Source organism: Leptopilina boulardi, unplaced genomic scaffold, assembly GCF_019393585.1.
Source record: "Leptopilina boulardi isolate dan_hultmark-lab unplaced genomic scaffold, ZJU_Lbou_2.1 LbouV2_324, whole genome shotgun sequence".
Classification (NCBI taxonomy): Eukaryota; Metazoa; Arthropoda; class Insecta; order Hymenoptera; family Figitidae; genus Leptopilina; species Leptopilina boulardi.
In genome coordinates, this window is record NW_026137890.1 from 2,073,344 (window position 1) to 2,096,116 (window position 22,773).

Consider the following 22,773-nt stretch of genomic DNA (forward strand, 5'->3'; position numbering starts at 1 on the left):
TGTACATATTTTTTTGTGCAGGTTTCATATACATTTTCTTGTACCAGATGTGGAACATGTTCTTGTACATGTTCACTTATGTCTTTTAAATTAAAAATTAAAAACTTTAAAGGCTGCGCAGTAGTTTTTTTAAGCCTTTACAGCTGCGCAATAATTTTTAGCATGCATAAGTGAAGATTCTTAATAATTATAACTTATTAAAATTTCAAATTTTTTTCAAAAACATTTTTAAACAAATGTTCTTGTACAAGAACATAAACGTGTTCATGTAAAAGTACTTGTACATGAAACCTGCACAAAAAATATGTACAAGAACATGTACATTTTCTTGTACAAGATCTTGTAAAAGTTCTGGTACAAGAACATGTCTCAATTCCGGATGCTGAACTTGTTCAAGAACATTACTTGAACATGTACAAGAAAATGTACAAGTTCATTAATGAACATGTACAAGAACTTGTACATTTTCTTGTACAAGTTTTTTCAGCCGGGAAACTCAATTTGTCAATTTGACAAAAGACGTCTTTTGTCACAAGTTATTATATGAAATTGTTATATTTCAAATATTTTTCTTTTATATACCCACACAGCACCTTTATTACCAGGAAGTTTCCAGGAAAATAGATTTTTAAATTATTATTTTCCAAGAATTTACTATAAAATTGTCTGCAGTAATTGCAATATATATATATTTATTTTATATAATTTATTAATATAAATTATTTTTTATTATATATTTATTATTTTTTTTTATTATTTAATATTTTTTAAACTTTATTTATTACTTAAGATAATAAACATGAAAATTAAATTTATAAATATAATAAAAAAACATTTTTAATTTACTGAATATTTTCATAAAAAATTAGAAAAAAATATAAATTTAATTAAGAAACTATTAATTTATTAAAATTTATTCTTTTTAATAAATAAATTTAAAAAAAAAATTTTTGTACGAAATATTAATATTGACAAATTTAATTATTGACAAATCAATTCACGATTGGTTTCTAACTAAATTATTTATTTTTTAAATATTTAAACATAAAATAATAAACTATATAAAAAAAGTACTAATAATAAATTTTTTTTAAAGAAAAGAAAACAAATATTTATTTACCTTGATTTATTAAATTAATTACATACACTACCCTTGGAAATTGCCGGTACGTCTAACGTGCGAGGAATTTCCATTCGGTGCTGACTTTAAAGCAAGATATTTTACGTTAGAAAAAAAGTTAGAGATTTCTAACTTAGATGGTTCGAAAGATGATAAAATTCTGCTTCTGAATGTATATCAAGAAAATTGTTTTCTTTTTTTTGTATTTAAAACACCGAAAATATTTCAAGAAAAAAATTATGCAATTTTCGTACTGTATTTTCGTACTGTATTTTCGTTACTGTAGTTTTGTACTACTAAAAGAACAAAATTTTCTTGATATACATTCAGAAGCAGAATTTTATCAGCTTTCGAACCATCTGAGTTAGAAATCTCTAACTTTTTTTCTAACGTAAAATATCTTGCTTTAAAGTCAGCACCGAATTTCTACTCCTCGCACGTTAGTCGTACCGACAATTTCCGAGGGTAGTGTATGTAATTAATTTAATAAATCAAGGTAAATAAATATTTGTTTTCTTTTCTTTAAAAAAAATTTATTATGCGTATTTTTTTATATAGTTTATTATTTTATGTTTAAATATTTAAAAAATAAATAATTTAGTTAGAAACCAATCGTGAATTGATTTTTCTAAATTTGTCAATATTAATATTTCGTAGAAAAATTTTTTTTAAAATTTATTTATTAAAAAGAATAAATTTTAATAAATTAATAGTTTCTTAATTAAATTTATATTTTTTTTCTAATTTTTTATGAAAATATTCAGTAAATTTAAAATAGTAAAGTAAAATAAATATCATTAAAGATAAAATCTTTAATATTTTTCTATTTATTTAATAATTTTTATTTTATAAAATATATATTTATTTTTATTTGTTAAAGGATTTATAATCCATACAAAGGAGTTTTATTTTACTTTTTTTTTTATTATTCTTCATAGTGTATGTATTCCATTAAATGACAGTTTTTATCTTAAAAATATGTTCAATTTAATATTTCTTTGATAAAATTTACTACTTTCCTAATTGATGATGGGCTTCTATCATTCAATGATTTCCACAAAGTATTTCTCATTAATTCTTCATCGTCGACACAATTAAAATATTTTTTCCTAATATCGCTTAAAGATTTACAATTTATAATTAAATGATATTCATCGAAAATTTGTCTCCGTTCCTCACAGTTACACTTGCATTCTTTCGAGAACTTAAGACATTTGTTTTTAGATATTATTCGGGTTTGGAAAATATTCAATATTCAAATATTCAAATCTGAGCAAAAATCTTGATAATCGGAAGTGGCAATCTCGTTTCCAGATACGGTTGGAGACCATCATATAAAGACAAATGCGAATAAAATTTCAGAGAAGAGGAGTTCTGGAGTCTCTCCAGATCCTGACTGACTAAAAAATTTTCAAATTTTTTCAACAATTTATTTTTATTCATTTTTAAAACGTCAGCAGACAAGAAACTCCAGATCTCCTCCGCTCCTATGCTATTAAAAAATATGGTTTTAACTTGGTAAGCCCAATTATATCTCGCATCGACTTTCTTATTACTATCAGCCAAAATTTTAATTCTCTCAAAACATATTCTTCGGTAACGCTCATCGTCCATGTTATATAATAATTTTTCCAGCCAGTTTAATACCATTTTAAAAATTCTTAACGAAATGTGTCGGCTACCAGTCTCTACTCGAACCGCGTAATTTGGGTTATTTTGAGGGAGATTAAGAACTCGTTTGTAATATTCTAATTGTATTTTTTTTTTTAAGTCCTCTAAATACCTAAGACCCCAGATTATGACTGCGTACAAAAGGGTGCTAGCAACAAAACTGTTAAAAAACTTTTCTACTGGTTTCCAAAAACTCAGATTAAGATTGTTAATTAAGGAATTGTAGTTCCCAACACCAATTTTGCCTTACTGATTGCCACCTGTGACGCATTCGAGAAGAGAGCAGATTTCGCAAAAGGGATTCCCAGATAGTTATATGAGTTAACTATTTCAATTGTTTCATCCCCGTACTTTAAGGAAGGATATTTTTTTGTATGACCATGCCCTCCCTTCTGGAAGATCACTACTTTAGTTTTATCTTTGTTAATTTTTACTTCATTTTCCTGACAATATTCATCTAAAACTCTAATAATTTTAATCATTTCAACTATGTTATCAGCAAGAAGACTAGAGACAGGAGAAGTAACTGTGGCGCATTTCCACAGAGCGTTGTGAAGAAAGTTTCGAGGGCAGTGTAGGTGGCGGTTTTGGCAAGTAGTTCGTGCCGTTGGTCAAAATTAGGCTTCTGCGCATCCGGATGTGTAACTTGTGACGTCAGATCCGTTATACAGCTGGAGAGACAACAAAGCAAACGACAAAGCTTGTCAAAAGTTAATTTAAAGAGTGTTCAAATTTTTAATCAAAAATTGACAACCTGTCAGTAATCTAATTTGGTATACTTGATTGTATTATAAAATGGATTTGCTAACTAAGACTCATTAATTTCAATTTATTAAAAATCACGTGTCATTTCATTACCAAACAAAGTAACATAACCTAAATGTATTCACACATGTATGCGCAGAAACCCATTCTGTGACTACCACACGAACTACTTGCAGACAGAAACTCCTACCCTGCCCTCACTTTCTACCTTACCCCCACCACTTGAGTTATCTCTCCTGTCTCTAGTCTTCTTGGTTATCAGATAAAATTGCTATGTCGTCTGCATAGGCCTCTATTAAAATTTCCTTTCTACAGTTTATTGAAACGCCTCTTACTCCTCTATTAATTAAATATTCTTCAAGATCTGCTATATATAGATTGAATATCATTGAACTAAGAGTTTCCCTTTACATTACCCCCTCAGTAACCTCTACTCTATCTGATCTGCCCTCTTTACCCTTCACTGCAATTTTTGCTTCTGAGTAAAAGCTCATCAAAATTTTTATAACTTTAGTTCCCACCCCTGTTGCGTACAACTTTTTTTTAATCAAATAGTGAGATAGGGAAGGCAAAGCCCTTTTGAAATTTATGAATAATACGAACAATTTTCCCTTCTCCAAACTCAGTCTGTTTTGTATCATTGCGTTTAAAGTAAACAAATTGTCTAAACAACTACGCTTTTCTCTAAAACCGGACTGTAGTTCAGGGATCAAATTACGTATCTTAATCCACTTATTGAGCCTTCTCTAGAGGACCTGCGTGAAAAGGTTCAGAATGCAGTTTAATAAAGCAATTGGTCTATAATTTAATAAATCATTTTTATTACCTTTTTTATAAATCATTACTATATCTATTTCTGCCCATGATTGCGGAATTTTTTCCTCAATCATAATTCTAATGAATAATTCCACAATATAATTAATCTAGTTGTCAGGCAGATTCTTCAGGAACTCATAAGAGATTTCATCTGGGCCTGGGGCCTTGTTAAGCTTACATTTTTTAAAAATATTTAAAATTTCTTCTTTTATAATATAAGCGTCCAAAATTTCATTATGAACTTCGGGGTTGTTTAACAAATAGTTTTGAGAATTTCTAGAGGGAAAGGAATTTTTAAAAAAGTTGCCCACGTTTCTAAATCTATTTGATCCGGGATATTCATTTTACGTCGGGATTTGTTTACTATCTTCCAAAAAGAAGGTGGGTCCTTCGCAGAAGCCAAAATTTCGATAATGTTTTCGTTATAAATCTTTTTTATCTTTTGCAATAGACTCGAGTGAATTTTTTTTAAATCGTTATATTTTTTGGTAAGATCTGGAGAAAACTTTTGCGATCTGCACTCTTTTAGCATTAATTTCACGGTCATCTTACTCTCTCTACACTCTTTATCAAACCATGGTTTTGTTATACTAATTTTATTATTTATCTTTGAAATCATGCCCAAATCTTTGGCATTTTTTTAATTGTACTTGTTAAATTCACAGCTAAAAAATCGATATCACCATCGGTAAGCGTAGATTTGACTGATGAAGACATAACTTTTTTAAATTCGTTTTCGAGATCTTCCTTCCATTTAAACTTACTAATTGCGAGGCTTTTTTCTCCCGCGACATTTAATGACAGAGCCAGCGGAAAACGATCCGATCCTGTAACCAAATTTAAAACTTCCAAACTCTCAATTAAATGAGTACTATAAAAATTTGTCCACACCAAATCAATTATCGACCTTCCACCTACTGAATTCGAATATGTAAAGGTAGCCGGAACATCTCCCGTGGTTCTGCCATTCAATAAAATCATTCCTAAACTTTCAAAATTCTCTATCAATTTAATTCCCCTGTTATTTTTCTCTATATCTAAAGTTAATCTAACATTACTCAAATTATTGTTTAATAAATTTATTCCTTCTTCAATCTGATTAAAACTCCCTACTCTACTATTCATATCTCCTCCAATGAAGATGGGGGATTTTACAAGATTTTTATTTAAACTACATATTATTTCATTAAACAATTCAAGACCTTCCAAAATAGTAGAATTTGGGTTGAAATATAGAAGTCCCACAATAAATCTAATATTACTCTTTCTCACACATACAGAAATAAAAATAATTGAACTATTCTTATACAACGTTTCTACCTTATACAGACGCGCGTTGAGTTGAATCAGCAATCCGCCCCTGGCTCTGCCTTTTCCTTCGCCTTTCGCTGCCTGTGAAAATATTGTCTCTGGTTGATAATTTGAGTGAGTGATACTTATCCGAGGTGAAGTTGTCGCCCAGGTTTCAGTAGTACATATAATGTTCTCACTGGATGAATTTTCCAAGAGATCTGAAATATTTTTGGACCCCCTGGGGTTCCAATAAATAATCCTGGGAGATGATCTATGAATGAGCTGTCAATCGTCGGTGTTACCATCTTTCGATTCATTATTAAGGGATGAATCTTTTTGAAAATAATCTTTCAAAGTGTTGGAAGGATGCGCCGTCGGAATTATTTTACTATTTTTCTTCTTCTTTGAGGGGCTAGTCTTTGATCCCGCCGGCCTCCCCCTCTTTCTATTAGGTGTAAACGTAGATGTATTGACCGATTTATTTTCATCAGCTGTTAATGACTGTATATACTCCAAGGCCATCTGTATATCATATACTTGGTCGTCACAAATTAATTTAGTATTTTGAACTTGAGCAGTTTTCCCGAGTTTTTCGAGTGAATGTTTATAATCAAAGAGCTTAGCACGGGTCTCATTGCCCTCAATTCTCTGTTCTTTAGATAGGTCGTTGGTAACACTAATCTTGAGATTTCTTAATTTATCAATGTTCTTAAAAACCGAAGTTTTAGATTGCATCTCTTTAAATAAAATCAAAAGAGGCCCTGGTCCTTTTCTAGAGTTAAGTCTTTTGATTGCATGAATTTCATCTTTTTTTATATTCAGTTCAACCGAAGTGAAGATGTCGATCACTTTACTCTGCAAGTCTTCATCCTCGTTTTCTTCCACCCCGAACATAATAAGATTCTTTTCTCTTTCCTTTTTTTGTAGGTACTGTATGGCGGATTCAGCCTTCTCCAATCTCTTCTTTAAATGAGAATTTTCTTCCCTTAATATTTTACAATCCTCACTACAGTCCTCCAAACTCGAAAACAGACTCTCACTTACACTTTTCAAATTTGCAATGTCCGAGACTACATTATTTAACGAATTTTTATTATCACTCACATCGGCTTTTATATCGAAGAGCAACTTCAACAAATTATCATTGGTAGCCATTGTTTAACAATTATTAACAATGAAATTTAAAATTAAACTATATCCAACAGTTTACATAAACAGTATACTGAAATAGACGGAGCAAAAACAAATACGTCCGCTCAGCACGGTACCCTGGAACCAATCTCAACCCTCAACATTCTCCCTTTCAAAAATTCCTGTTGCAACTTGTTCGGGGTACCTCACTGAATATTTTTCAACAAGAAAAATCAAAATCCGTCGGGCCCTTTTTTTTTAATTTCAATTTTTGTGATTTAAGCGCTAAATTAAAAAAACTGGTTTTTATAATTATGTAAAGTAAAATTCAACTTCACATGGTCAAATTTTGTTCAAGAAATTATACAAAATCATAATTCCGGTAAAAATTTTTCTGTAGAATCGAAATCTGACATTGGCTTTCGAATTTAAAGCAGAGGAATCCCAAAAAATCCGGAAAACTGTAAATATTCTAAAAGCAATCTCACTGTCGTTTTTTTCAAGTTTTCTGTGTCGAAATTTTTTTTCTGTATTAAACACAGAATTCCTTACGCCATCTACAAACAACAGTGGTAAATTCCACAAAACTGCTGCGTTGGTTTTCGAAATATACAAATTGTTCTTTGTGAAAAAGCCAAGATTAATTGGCGCAGGCGCAAATTTCTTCGGAAAAAAACAGACTAGAAACGAATTAAAAATTGTTTATATATTTACATATTTAATAACAGAAAGCAAATTTGAATCAGAAAATTTAAAATCAGTAGAAACGTCGTAAACATACCCTAGATTTTGTTAACTTTTAAATTCAAAATTTTAATCACTGCCAAAAAAATGTTCATTCTATAATATTTTGTTTTGTAAATTTGAAAATGTAACTGTTACTTATTGGGAAATTTCGATAAATTTTGAAATTGCTCTTATTTTTATAAAATTTAACAGACAATTTGGAAAAAACGACGCTACGGTGAGATTGTTTTTAGAATATTTACAGTTTTCCGGATTTTCTGAGATTCCTCTGATTTTAATTCGAAAGCCAATGTCAGATTTCGATTCTACAGAAAAATTTCTACCGGAATTATGATTTTGTATAATTTCTGGAACAAAATTTGACGAACCCGGGATCAATCCCCAGTCCCTCCAAATTTATTTCAAAAAAATTCTGCGTTAATATTAATAATAAATAAACATAAGTTTAGGCAAAAATGAAGGAAGAAAATGAAATAATTAATTTTTTTTATTATTATATTTTTAAATTTAATTTTCATGTTTATTATCTTAAGTAATAAATAAAGTTTAAAAAATATTAAATAATAAAAAAAATAATATAATAATAATAAAATAATAAATATATAATAAAACAAGATGTAAATTCAGATGTTCATTACATAAACATTTTGCTTCCTCTTTACGATCAGCAAAAAAATTTGCTTCCTGGTAGAGAAAGCATTAACATTAATATAAACATACATTAATAATATAATAATATAAACATTTGAGTATACATTTGAGTTAAAAAAAAATTAATAGAAGTTAGAAAATCAAAAATTCACATTCTAGCTGAAATTTCTAAAAATTAATGAAAAATAATATATAAGTTATAATTATTTACAATTATATAGGTTTGTTTCAATGCAAGGAACACAATTATTTTATATTTAAACTGGAATTTAAATAAATACAAAATTTTTCAGCTAAATTGGGATTTTTTTTAACTTTCATTAATTTATTAAATTTACCTTAAATGTATACTTCATATATACCAATCGATTCGTTTTCATGCAAGGAATACGATTTTATTATATAACCTTAAATTTTTCTATTTAAAAATTTTTTCGATTTAAAATTTAACATTTTCATATTCAGGGAAATAAACAGGAAGTTTCTACAAAGTGACCAGTGGAAACTTCCGAAGTTACCTTGAATATTTTCCTGGAAACTTCTTGGAAATAAAGGTGCTATGTGGGTATGTGTTCATATATTTAACTACTCATACTGTAAAAAAGGTGTATTATGCCGTTTATAAACTAAACTAAATAAGTTCAAAAGACGTCCGCAAAAAGACATCCTCAGGACGTCTTTTGAGCAAGTGTGCCCACTGAGAAGTTCGTAAACTTTGTAAAGGATTTTATCTGTCTCTGATGGCTCAGATGTTTAAGGCCGGTGACCAATAGTAGGTCTCCTTGTAAGTAGGAACCATGATAAAACATATCAGGTTCTGTCATGGTTTTTATCGGATTTTGTAAGCGGGGATAGATTCGCCATTTTACACTTCTAAAATCTCATGACACATAATAATTTGTAATCGTCGACTCCCAATATCCCCGAGTTATTAGCGAATGTGAACAATTTTTAAAAAATCATAAAGGATCCTTATTTTTTGAAATTTTAAAAACTGACATCAGATTCGTAATGAGCGTACTTTTTTCTATCAGAATCGACAAAGTTATTGTTTTTACTTAACCAGTTTAATTCGATGGCCAGGAGTCGTTGTAAAATGCCATACGCAATCTTTACGACCAGGATAATAATCAGGATAATTTGGTGATGTTATGGTGCCTGCAGAAGCAGTTATTTCATATTTGCATCCGCCTTCTTTACAGTCATGACCATTGTCATGGAGAGTAAAACCATTATGGCAAGAACATTGATAAGAACCTATAGTATTTTTACATTCATGTTGACATCCCCCATTGTTATTAGCACATTCATCCATATCTGTAGAAAATGTAGCAGCAAATCCAGACTTTTGTAAACTGCAATATCAAAATTTCTATTATAATTTTTGAATAGTATGAATATTATGCATGAAGCAAAAGGAAAATTGAACAAAACTGAAAGGAGTGGGACATTTTAAAGTTTTTGAGAGGGCTTTTATCAGGTCCAGTCGAGAGGGGTCCAATCTAGGACACAACCAGAGAACGTGATCAAAGTCTTCTTCAATGTTTAAACAATGTGGGCAGTTACCTGCTTGAATATCTACCTAGAGGGTCATTGTGAGTATTCTAGGATGAGGTTGTAAATAGGTTTCGGGGTATTTGATTTGTCTCTTTTGTTAGGTTTTAAGAAACAATCGCAAAGGAAAAGTATACTTTCTTGCAAATTTGCGAGAAAGTTTTTTTTGTGTGTCTTATTAAAGACTCAACTGCAATTTCATTACATTATGAATTATTATTATTTAATTATGAATTGTGAGTCGAGGTTTTCTGTAATTGTCTTAAAGAAATTCTGATTGCGTTTCATCAATTCTTGTGGATAGTTAGAGGAGATATTATTAACTTTTTCATTGATCATTGAAATAAGAACGAAGAAAGAAATTCTGTGTTTGAGGTAGGAGGCATAACGGTGGGTGATCGAGGATGCAGTGAGAGCAGCGATGAAGAAAGAGCGAAACTGTTGAGAAACCGCTGGTGTTATCTTGTCCAGTATACCATTGTGTTGCAAAAAAGGAGTTATTTCTTTTCCTTATTTGAGATGGGGGGCTGGCTCTTCGATCTCTTCCGAAGACGAGAAGGAAAGGTTATAACCTCTTAGAAAGTCCTTCGCGATGTGAACAAATCTGAGACACTTCATGCACATTCTGGAATTCGGTATGTATCAACAAATCAGACTAGAGCCTTTGTATGCAGCTATTCTTTGAGGGAGAATAGTGCCTTGAAAAGTGAGTAGAACGGTTTTGGATGGGATGTAATTGAAAGTTTTGGATTTTGGTCAAAGATTTTTCTATTAGAACGTGAAGCTCGAAGAATTTTTATCTTGTTAACTAACATGTGGGCTCATGACTTTGCCATGTTCGAGAATGTTCTCAATGGTGATATCTGTGTCTACATTGTTCATGATTCCTTGACAGGAGACAAAACTTGCGGGGATAACACCGATTAAACCTTTATCTTTTAGTAACAGGGCATTCAGAAGCTTGATCGCACCTTGATCCGATTTTAATACTATTTTCAACTTACCGCTTGCACATTGATTTATATGCACAATTTGTTTGGGAAGCAATGAATGAAGCATACGACCGACAGACATAGTCCCGAAAACTTTTTTTGTGAGTCAACGGACTTGGTATCACGCTAAATAAAAATTGTGCAATGACTTTTCAATGTGTTGTCATAATTAAGTGTATGGATAGTGTTGATCAGAGGGGATTGTTTCCGCGTTGGAATTCATGATCGAAGTGACGGAGGTAAAACCTCCGACAAGTATACATTAATGCTAGAACAGGTCAGCCAAAAAGAAGCACGAACGATAGCGATATTCAGACTCGACAAAAAGTTAAAACTTTAAATATTATACGCATGCGTGAATAAAGGAAACTTCGCGCGAACGAATATAAGTGTATTATTTAAAAAAACATTTTTTCCAACAAGTTTTTAACGTCGAAGTTTTTTGATATCAGCTTGTCAATACCAATTGTACAATTCCTTTGTCCAATATAAATCCTGTCAACCGTAGTCACTTAAAGACAAATGTTGAATCTTTCTCAGACTAACCCTAAAAAAACTTGTCTTTTTATTCGCAAATCATTTAGTTCTTCCTTGTCCTATTTCCAAAAACTAGCATTAAAAAAATAAATTGTATTACCTGTTATCAGAAGCAAAGACAACTTTAAATGTGTTGCCTTCTGATGTCAATAATGGTGGTAATCTAGTTCCACAGTATGTACCATGTTTTATTAAAATGTCATCTCCGAGTTTGCTGGATATCTCAACCCAATCATATTCACATTCTTGTTGATACACGTTATTACCCTCCAAGTCAAAATGTGTAAAATTTAATGTTATTTTGTACTGTGGTGGCGCAATAATTTCCCAAATGCAATGTTTATTACCAGGATATGATTCCGGAAAAGAGGGACTGGTTATAGTGCCATTCTTAAAATCAAATATACCTCCGCAAGCATCTTAAAAAATACTTCTAATCCATTATTTATAAATTCATGAAAATCTACGTCATTGGACTCTAAGCATACTCACCTTCGCAATGTTTGCCATCTGAGTGAAGTTCAAATCCAACTTTACATGAGCATTCATATCCTCCTAATGTATTAATACAATCATGTTCACAACCATGTTCAGTAAGTGCACATTCATCAAACTCTAAAAAAAGAATAAAGTACAAATACGTAAGAATTTTTAAATTTGATGCTATTTTATACAGAAGATCTGAATGGAATTAGGTACTTAAAAATTGGGCATTATCCCTTAACTGACCAGGTAAAAAAATTGTAGAATTGTCTAGATACTTTGGAAATATGTTGTATAGACTAATTCAATTCAAAATTTTTTGCTTTAGAATTATACCTTTCATAAATATTGCTGAAAATCCAGCTTTTTGTACAGAGCTGTCGCTGATAAACTTAACCAGCAGCTTACTTCCAGTTGAGCGAATATCTGGTGGTATTTTATAACCACAATAAACACCAATAAGAGGAGAATCTGCGTCATGTCCATCACGAATCTCAACAAAGTCGTAAACACAATTGTCGTGATTTTCTATTTCAAAGGATTGAAACTTTAAAGCTACTTGATAGTCTTGAGGAACTGATAATCTCCATATACATTCTTTACTTGATTGGTATTCTTCAGGATAGTTTGGTGATTCCAAATGACCTACGCCTTCTAAGTCAACATCACCTCCACATACTGCCTCATAGTTTGCAGTGAATCCTCTATGACCACTCTGTCGATTTGATGTAATGTATGTTACCAACATTCTACTTCCAGTTGAAATGATAGATTCATGAATGTTCCCAGTTCCACAAAACCGTCCTATAATAAAAGAAATGTTATCTAGTTATCACAGAAAAGTCTTTGTTAAAAAAGTTTTCCTAGAAAAAGAATTATTTTGTTAATATAAGAATTTATGGCAGGATTTAATACAGATTTTTTAATCTATATATATATATATATATATATATATATTCCACGGTGATATTCCTGTGACATTCGCGTGATATTCGTATAATACTGAGGGAATATTCCCGTGAAATTCATGTAATATTGAGGGGATATCCCTGTGATATTGAGCGGAATATTCCTGTGATATTGATGGAATATTCCTGTGATATTGAGAGGGTTAGTTGGGGTAAATCGAAACAGTAGTTATTTCAGTTAAATAAAAATTTTTTAAAATAAATACGGCCTTAAACCATAGACGTTGTACTGCGGGAGTGTACAAAATTTAAATTTTTTTTAAAAATCTTTTGTGTGTTTCATAAGTGATGATAGTGTTGTTTATATATAATTATTTTTTCTCATTACGACTCAAATATGCCCGATGATAATGGTTTGACAACATCGCAGCAACAAGCTGCTGGAATTTCAAATGTTACACTCGGGGCTTCATTCGCAAATTTACAAGCCATTTCAGTGCGACCAATTGAATTTTGGAGCTATGCACCATTACTCTGGTTTAAGCAGATGGAAAATATGTTCTATTTGGCAAATATAACTACAGAGATTACTAAGTACTGAAGGAAATTCGTGACTTTAAAAATAGTGAAGCACCCTACACACTAATTAAAGATCATTTAATTAGTCGCTTATCTAAATCAAAAAATCATGATATTAAACAAAAACTCGAACGAGAATAATTAGGTGATAGAAAACCATCTTAACTTCTCAGAGAATTATTGCGTTCAGGTCATGACAAGGTCACTAATGATTTCATTTGGACTAGTCGACTCCCCGATCAACTCCGACCTGTTTTGGCTACACAACCTCCTGACACGACCTTGGAAAAACTCGGAGAATTGGCAGACACAGTATTTGATTTGATTCTTCAGCAAGTATCTCAACTACTACTACAGGTAACACTGCAAATTCTAATGTAAACAAATCCCCCGTGACAGCGTCAATGTCTCAAGAAACTTTTAATCAGTTTATTGAGCAAGTTGCTGCTCTTACAAAACAGGTTTCAAATTTAGTTTATAATTCTAAACAAAAATATCGATCTAGATCTATTTCGCGTCCGAGATGTAATAACAAAAATTATTCAAATCAAAACATTAACGTTACAAAAATAATAATCATAATAATAGCAGTAGTTATTGTTGGTATCACAAGAAATTTGGTAAAGCACCCAGAGATTGTAGACCAGGCTGTACTTTCGATTCGGAAAACCCGTAAAAAGTTCATTAGCGGTGGTTAATAAATCTTTAGTAAAATCCCACCGTTTTTTTCTCATTGATAATTCGTCAAAATTAAAATTTTCAATTGACACTGGTTTCAATTTAAGTGTTTTTCCGCGAAGACTAGTAAGTGGTTGGAAAGAAAAATCTAAATATGTTTTACTCCCAGTTAACAGTCAATCAATTGATACCTATGGTCCAATTCATTTAACGTTAAATTTAAACCTTTGTCGAGATTTCGTTTGGCGTTTTATTATCGCCGATGTTGATACACCTATCATCGGTGCTGATTTTCTTAAATCATTATGATTTATTAGTAGATATACAAAGAAGTTGTCTTCGAGACAAAACAATAAACCAGGATGATAAATACTAAAAAACTTTACAGGAATTTCTCAGTCTTGCTCGACCCGATGGTATTTGCAAAGAGGTAAAACACAAAACTATTCATCCCATTTTCACAAAGCCAGGATCGCAGTAATAGTCTTTGTACAACGTTTGGAAATCCTTCGAATACATAGAAATCTAAATTTAATGTACTTATTGCGTAATATTATTAAAATTCAGAATTCAATTTAAACTATTTAGTAAACTAAATTATAGGTATTCACATGTTAAGTTATTTTGTGAATTAAGTTATTTTTATTTCTATTTTTATTGTTTAACAAAATAATAATAATAAGAAAAATTTTAGAATTGCGATTTTGACATAACAAACAAAATTGAAACAGTATTTTTTAAAACGAGTGTTGTTTGAAACTTACCAAATAATGTTTTTATTTTTTGTTTCGAAATGGGAATTTTTTATTATTCCTCTCATAAAATTATTATTTTCTGTTTTTTTAATCGTTTTTCATTGTACCATGGGAATGTTGTCACTTCGGATTTCAGTTTATTTTTATAAAATTAATTTAATAAATAATAATAATTAATTTCAAATGTTGCAAATAATAGAACACATTTTTTATTAATATTTGCTCAATTTTAAAGAAATTTTGTTCATTATGTATCAATTACTTCAAAATATGTACAGTTATTCAAAAAATTAATAAAAAAAAATTTTATTGCGATTTTTAAAGTTTTTTATTATTGCCGTGTAATATTCCCTCAGTAATACATGTAATATTACCATGAGGCGGACATTTTAATATAGCTGTAATATTACAAATATTTCATTTAATTCTTCTGTAATATTACAGTACGATTACGCGCTGCATGGGTAGTCACTGCTATATCTATATATATGTATATTCAAATTAAATATTTTTTGAGTAATTTTCTTCTACATATTTTTTTGTGTTCAAAAATTTTATGTAACAAGAATATATATCATTAAAAAATGCATTATAAAAAATGGTCGGATGGACCAGACTTCCCTCTTAAGGGGTTACGCCACCTTAAACGCAAAAATTTTTTACGGTTTTAATGGAATTTTTATACGAAACTGTTAAAAATATAACTATTTCATGCACTAATGGCATAAATTACATACATTTAAGTTTTCAAGAAATCAACCCGGACAGCACCGAAACTTCCCTGAACCTTGACTGAACCTCGCTTGACGAGGTTCGGAAACTTGAGTCGCGAGGTCCAAACGAAGTTGAGTTGATGTTTAAATGTCCGCGCATAATAAAGGTCACTCACAAGGTTGGCTGAATATTAGATTTGAATTTCTGTTAAATATTAAAATTAAAGATTCTTGGCATATTGTGAAGGGATATTTAAGGAAATTAAAAAATCAAGATTTGTTAAATGTAATCGTTAAATATTCTGAAAATTTAGAAGGAGCATAAATACGGAAAAATAAAAAGAAAGCAAATTAATTTAAAAGCCCAATGGGAAAAATTAATAATTAATAATTAAATTAAAATTAAAAAATGGTCATCAAACATCAAAGTATTAGTGAAACCATTTCTTCCAAAAAAGAATTTGTCTCAAATCCAATACATAGGAGAGACATCGGGCAGAAAAAAAAATTTCGACAAGAAAAAAATTTTCGATCACTGCTTATATACCAATCTAACGGCACCTCAACTGCGAGAAACAGTTCTGATGTTCGCCCTCCCTGTGGCGTTGAGAGAACTAAAGTCCAGAACTGAGCCATCAGCGCAGCGCGGGAACATTTGAAAAATTTGATTTTATTAGATATTATATTTTATTTTAAATATGCCAAATAATTAACTTAATAAATAATTAATGTCATAAATAATTATTAATAACATAATGTCATACTTAATAATTCGTTAATTAATTATTTTTAACGAAAATTTGACAAAAAAAAAGAGTATCCTCGGTTAAGATAGGCAAAATGCCCCTATCTCTGGATTTTTTGTTTAGCATCGTAAAAAGGTTCATTGGTGTGTAAAAATAAGGTACCTAACACCTAAACCACTTTTGCCCCTTGTTTGCAGGGGTAAAAGTGAATTTTTTGAAAAAAATTTTTTTTCTCCTAATCTAATTGATAAAAAATTCTGAAAAAATTTATGAAGCTAGTGTATATAGTGTGGTTTGTGCCTAATTTTTTTGGACCTCCTAGACCTCGTTTATATTGGCTAAAAAAATTTCTTAAAAATTAAAAATAATTTTTTTTTCAACTTTTTAAAAGAGGGCAAAATTTTTCTATGCACCATTTTTTAGAGTGTATTTAAGCCTACTTTCATGAATTTTTTCAGATTTTTTGATGATGTGCGACACCTTGAAAAATTCGATTTTCCGTAAACTTTACCTGTTTTCGTCACTTTTAGACCCATGACGTCTAATTTATCACTGATAAATATATATTGCGAGTATTTTTACTATAATTATTATCACAGTAATGAAGAAATTCAAGTACTAATTACGAAAATTAATAAAAGTATAAATATATTGCATTTTAATGGGTAAAAATGTCAAAAAATTGTCACTTTTGCTGATTTAACATCTACTTCTTTATGAGGGTATAACGTATTTCGGAAAAAAATATGATTAAACTGTTAAATATGCATACTGTGAGTGACAAAACATTTATATCAACAAATAGTTTTCTTGTCTATGGAAAACATCTTTTAAAAAAATCTCAAATTATTTTTAGCAAGTTTTTCTTAAAAATTTAGTTATTTTTAAATAAAAAAGTGTTTAGTTGAATGAAAAAAACAAGTAAGATGAGAGAGAAAACATTTTAATAGTAAGTAGTTTAAATTACAAGTGTCTTTTTACCCAAAAAATGTAGTAGTAATGTGTAATAAATTTTCTTAGTCCTCATCGCTATCTTCATTTACGATGGGGCAGACGTTGTCAATATCAAAAAGATTTGTCAATATTTCAGCCGGACGGAAAACTTTTGACATAAATCTTCCATGAGACAAGTGATAAATCAATGCCGCTACATGGGAGCAGCACCCAATTGTTCTTAAACCGTTGGCACAGTTGCAGCAATGTCCTTTTATGGCGTCAATTCCATTTTCATTATTATTATATTCGATGTAACACTTGTACGTTTTTCGGTTCATATGTCTCGATTTTACTTGAAATTGAACTATTTCTGGTTCGTTTTTCAGAAAACTCAGATTCAGAGAATTATCTTCATCAAGCATTTCGCCTAAATATGAGATTGCTTGTGAAAGTTGATAAGATCCACCGAAGTAAATCTCCAAATCATTGATTTCCAACTCCGGAAAATCCAACAAGTCTCGGGATGATAGTACTTGAAATGGAACAGTTTTTCGGTTTATATTAGAGCTTTCTACTTTATGAGCCAAGTTGTTTGTAGTATTTTTCATTGACTTCATTCTTGTAATTATATCATTCAAATTACTCGAATCGCAGTTAAGACGCTTTCCAAACAAATTGCAAAGAAGGTTAGCAACTTTACAATAAGTGCCAGCATCTGGTAACAACTGATTGCGAAATTGATGATGAAGAAGCTGATATTTTTGTGCAATTATCCCATGGACAACCTTTACCACCCAACGAATTTTCGTCACAAGCCGTGAAAAGTTTGATTCTTCAGTCGACAATTGATTTCTTTTACCTTTAAGAGCAGGCCTTGTAACCTTTTTCTTCTAACTTTGATACCACATCTCTGAATCCTCTGTCCAACACAAAAATATCATCTTTTTTTAAGATCGTAGAAATTCCATGAGGATCATCTAACATGCGTTCTAAAATTTGCGCGTCATTAAGGTTTCCTTCGAAAGGACCTCCAAGCTCAATTACGAAACTATTTGTGGTACAAATGGTGAATGGTTTACACAACGGAGTTTTTTTTGACCTGAGTAAGAGAGTCTTTGATAAATATTATTTGCGCTTTTTTGATGCCTTAAATATGTACCGTCACAAATAACAACCAATACATTGTCATCTGATTCATGTAGGATTTTTACTACTTCGGTGGTGTGGCTCAAATAAAATTCTCGTGTTTTAGCACTAACCCCCAACTGTTGTGGCAGCACATGTTCCCGAAAACATTTTAGAACAGAATGTACACTGTTGCGCACAATTTCCTCCGTCACTTCCAAAATAGCAGCAATTAAAGCATTGGAATTTCCAGATCTTAGTTTGAATAGAAAAATTACAATCGCTTGTATAATATTTCGATTATGAGACTCTCGCATATTTTCTTTTAACATATCTTGAAGAACAAAAACTTCATCCCATGTGTGACCAGTAAGAACTTTTAAACGTTCTTCAGAAATTGCATACTCGCCGATTTTGTCATGGAACCGAGCATCTACTTTATTTGATAGTTGATTAATAAAGTTTTTGAAATCATCAACCTCAATTTCTGACTCTGTCGAAATGACTACCATATTTGCAAAACTTTTTTTTTATTATATGCTCAGAACAGCATCTGTTCCGTTTTGGAATAAATATTTGTAATTTCGAAAAAATTTGCAAACGAGCTTCAATTGGTACTTCAATAAGATCTTTTGTTTTCTTACAAATAAAACAATATCCCTTCGAGGCACATACTCTGTTGATTGGCATAAGAAAGGTAACATTTTTTGTCTTCTGTTCTTGATCAGAGGGAATGTATTCCGAGTATTGACTATTTTGAGTAATAGTTGACTGGCTACTTGCAGAATTAATTTCGCTGCTCTGAGTATCAGGTACAACAATTAATGGAATTTTTGACGATGAAGTTTCACCCACCAAACTCTCGATTTTAGGAAGATCCTGTTCATCATCAGTTGGAAAACGTTTTGAAGACTTTTCTAAAGAATTTTCAGGATCGCTTTGCACAATTATTTGATTGTTTTCAACAATTTCAGTTTCCATCTTTTCTAATTCTGCTTTATTTCTATTGCTTTTCGCACGCCTTAAACCCCTATAACACGATTCACAAAGAGCATCATCTACTTGCACATAATACATATAATGATTAGAGAATCTTTCAGCTTCTTCTCTTGATTTTAAATGTACGGCTTTACATTTAGATGCTCTGCGGAAAAGAAAACCACACTTGCAGCATTTCGAAGGATCGATTTTTTTTTCTTTGACGGCTTTTGCTCAATATCGTCAGACATTATATTAACCTAAAATAAAAAAAAATTTATTTGATACTATACAAGAGAAAATAGAAAATCAAATGCTAAACAGTTCAAATCAAGTTTAATCAAATAATAAGTTGACAATTATAATGAAAACATAACCAAACATAATAATGTGTGATAAATTCCAACACATTTTTAGATTACACAATTATTCTTATGCAAATTTGAATATATTAAACAGTACAATTAGAAGAATATGTAACTTACACTTACAATTTCACAAGTAACTTCAAATTACAAATCAAATTATTAATATTTTTAAACGCACTTACAAAAGCGGAAAAATTTAAGAGGTTAGAAATTTCAGCAGTAACGTATCAAGCGAGTACAGGGCCCGGGACAGGCAAGGAAGGAAATCATTAAAATAGGACCCTGTCTGTGCAAAAATAGTCGCGATACCTGCATGCAAAATTTGTTTTTGTCTTATTTTCATTTATTTGCGAAATATTGAATGAGATAAATTGTATAAAATGTTTATACAAGTAAGCACGAACGTATTTTTATGTTAGAATCGTAAAACTCAACATACTTCGAAGTTTAAGCATATTTTTGTATTCCAAATAAGGTTATATATATACTAATTAAAAAGTGATTTTTTTTAAAACAATCATACAGTAACGATTAATTAACAAAAATATGTTAAATCAGCAAAAGTGACAATTTTTTGACATTTTTACCCATTAAAATGCAATATATTTATACTTTTATTAATTTTCGTAACTAGTACTTGAATTTCTTCATTACTGTGATAATAATTATAGTAAAAATACTCGCAATATATATTTATCAGTGATAAATTAGACGTCATGGGTCTAAAAGTGACGAAAACAGGTAAAAATTACGGAAAATCGAATTTTTCAAGGTGTCGCACATCATCAATAAATCTGAAAAAATTCATGAAGGTAGGCTTAAGTACACTCTAAAAAATGGTGCATAGAAAAATTTTGCCCTCTTTTAAAAAGTTGAAAAAAAAATTATTTTTAATTTTTAAGAATTTTTTTAGCCAATATAAACGAGGTCTAGGAAGTCCAAAAAAATTAGGCACAAACCACACTATATACACTAGCTTCATGAATTTTTTCAGAATTTTTTATCAATTTGATTAGGAGAAAAAATTTTTTTTCAAAAAATTCACTTTTACCCCTGCAAACAAGGGGCAAAAGTGGTTTAGGTGTTTTAGGTGTTAGGTATAACTACGTTATTTAGTTAATGAATTTATTTACAGAGAAAATTTGACAAAAAATTATTTTCTCATCGTGATATTTTTTTTGAGCTACCAATAATTTTTTTACAAAGAAAATTTAAAAAAATTATTTTCTCATGGTGAAATTTTTTTTGTGCTACAAGTAAGTTTTTTTGTTAATTATATTGTCATCGTGATATTTTTTTAGGCCACAAATAATTGTATTGAAAAATTTTTTTTTACTACGAGTATTTAAAAAAAAATTATTTTTTAATGGTAATATTTTTTTTACCACAAATTTTTTTTTTGTCAATATTTTCGTTAAAAATAATTAATTAACGGAGCATAATTAAGAATGACATTATGTTATTAATAATTATTTATGACATTAATTATTTATTAAGTTAATTATTTGTTATATTTAAAATAAAATAAAATATCTAATAAAATCAAATTTTTTAAATGTTCCCGCGCTGCGCTGATCCCTACTGAAAATCCCTGTACAAGATCTTGTACAATTTCCTGTACAGGATCAGCAACTGAACTTGTTCAAGTTCTGACCAGTTCCTGTACAGGAAAATGCAGACGAATTTTGAACAAGTTCATGTGTGAGATCTTGTACAAGATCTGGTGCAAGATCTTGTACAAGAAAGATACTTGTACAAGAAAATGTACATGATCTTGTACAATTTCATGTATAAGTACTTGTACATGAACACGTTCATGTTCTTGCACATGTATAGTTGTAAAATTTTTTTTTTTAATAAAATTTGAGATTTTGATAATTTTTGGGACGCATGATTATGTTATAAAAATCATTAGTCATAATTTACATTTTATCGAATTTTATTTGTCCTAATTAGTTTTGAGCCGAATTTTTATTTGTTCGAAATAGCATTTTGCATAATTTACATCAAAGCTATTTTCTATATTACAGAATTTTTATATAATCGAAAATTCACTTCACAGAATTTTTATTTCTTCGAATTTTTATTTGTCAGAATTTTTATTTGCTCGAATTTTCTTTTAACATAATAGGCATTTTAAAGAATTTTTATTGGGAAGAATTTCATTGAATAGAATTTTTAATTCAAATGAATTTTCATTTGTTCGAATTATTATTTGATATAATTTCCATGTAATCGATTTTTCATACTACAGAATTTTTACTTAACCGAAAAATCATTTAACAGAATTTCTAATTGATAGAATTTTCATTTGTCCGAATTTGCAAATGGCCGAACAAACAATTGACAGAAAGATTTCGGCGCGATTTTTAACATCAACCAATCAAAAATTATCCAAAAAATTGTTATTGGTTGATTTTAAAAATCGCGCCGAAATCTTTCTGTCAATTGTTTGTTCGGCCATTTGCAAATTCGGACAAATGAAAATTCTATCAATTAGAAATTCTGTTAAATGATTTTTCGGTTAAGTAAAAATTCTGTAGTATGAAAAATCGATTACATGGAAATTATATCAAATAATAATTCGAACAAATGAAAATTCATTTGAATTAAAAATTCTATTCAATGAAATTCTTCCCAATAAAAATTCTTTAAAATGCCTATTATGTTAAAAGAAAATTCGAGCAAATAAAAATTCGAAGAAATAAAAATTCTGTGAAGTGAATTTTCGGTTATATAAAAATTCTGTAATATAGAAAATCGCTTTGATGTAAATTATGCAAAATGCTATTTCGAACAAATAAAAATTCGGCTCAAAACTAATTAGGACAAATAAAATTCGATAAAATGTAAATCAGGACTAATGATTTTTAGAACATAATCATGCGTCCCTTATTTTTAACCACTAAGATTCGTAACTCATGCATGCTAAAAACTATTGCGCAGCTGTAAAGATTATAGTAAACTATTGCGCAGCCTTTGAAGTTTTTAATTTTTAGTAAAGAAAAACATGAATTAACATGTTGCAAGAACATGGACGTGTTCATGTACAAGTACTTATAAATGAAATTGTACAAGATCATGTACATTTTCTTGTACAAGTATCTTTCTTGTACAAGATATTGCACCAGATCTTGTACAAGATCTCACACATGAACTTGTTCCAAATTCGTATGCATTTTCCTGTACAGGAACTGGTCAGAACTTGTACAAGTTCAGTTGCTGAT

General features: G+C 30.0%; 1 protein-coding gene across 5 annotated transcripts in view; it reads right to left on the reverse strand.

Moving 5' to 3' along the window:
• LOC127284386 (tolloid-like protein 2) overlaps positions 1 to 22,773 on the reverse strand; it is a 228,910-nt gene that overhangs the window by 2,880 nt on the left and 203,257 nt on the right. For all 5 annotated transcript variants that reach the window (XR_007843472.1, XM_051309786.1, XM_051309787.1 and 2 more), the window contains 4 exons: positions 12,097 to 12,564; positions 11,770 to 11,892; positions 11,378 to 11,696; positions 9,258 to 9,549 (listed from right to left, as the gene is read on the reverse strand). Coding sequence is in view for 4 of the 5 variants with exons in the window: in XM_051309786.1 (XP_051165743.1) it covers positions 9,258 to 9,549; positions 11,378 to 11,696; positions 11,770 to 11,892; positions 12,097 to 12,564 (1,202 nt within the window). In the remaining variant the exon portion in view is untranslated. The remainder of the gene's footprint in view (positions 1 to 9,257; positions 9,550 to 11,377; positions 11,697 to 11,769; positions 11,893 to 12,096; positions 12,565 to 22,773) is intronic.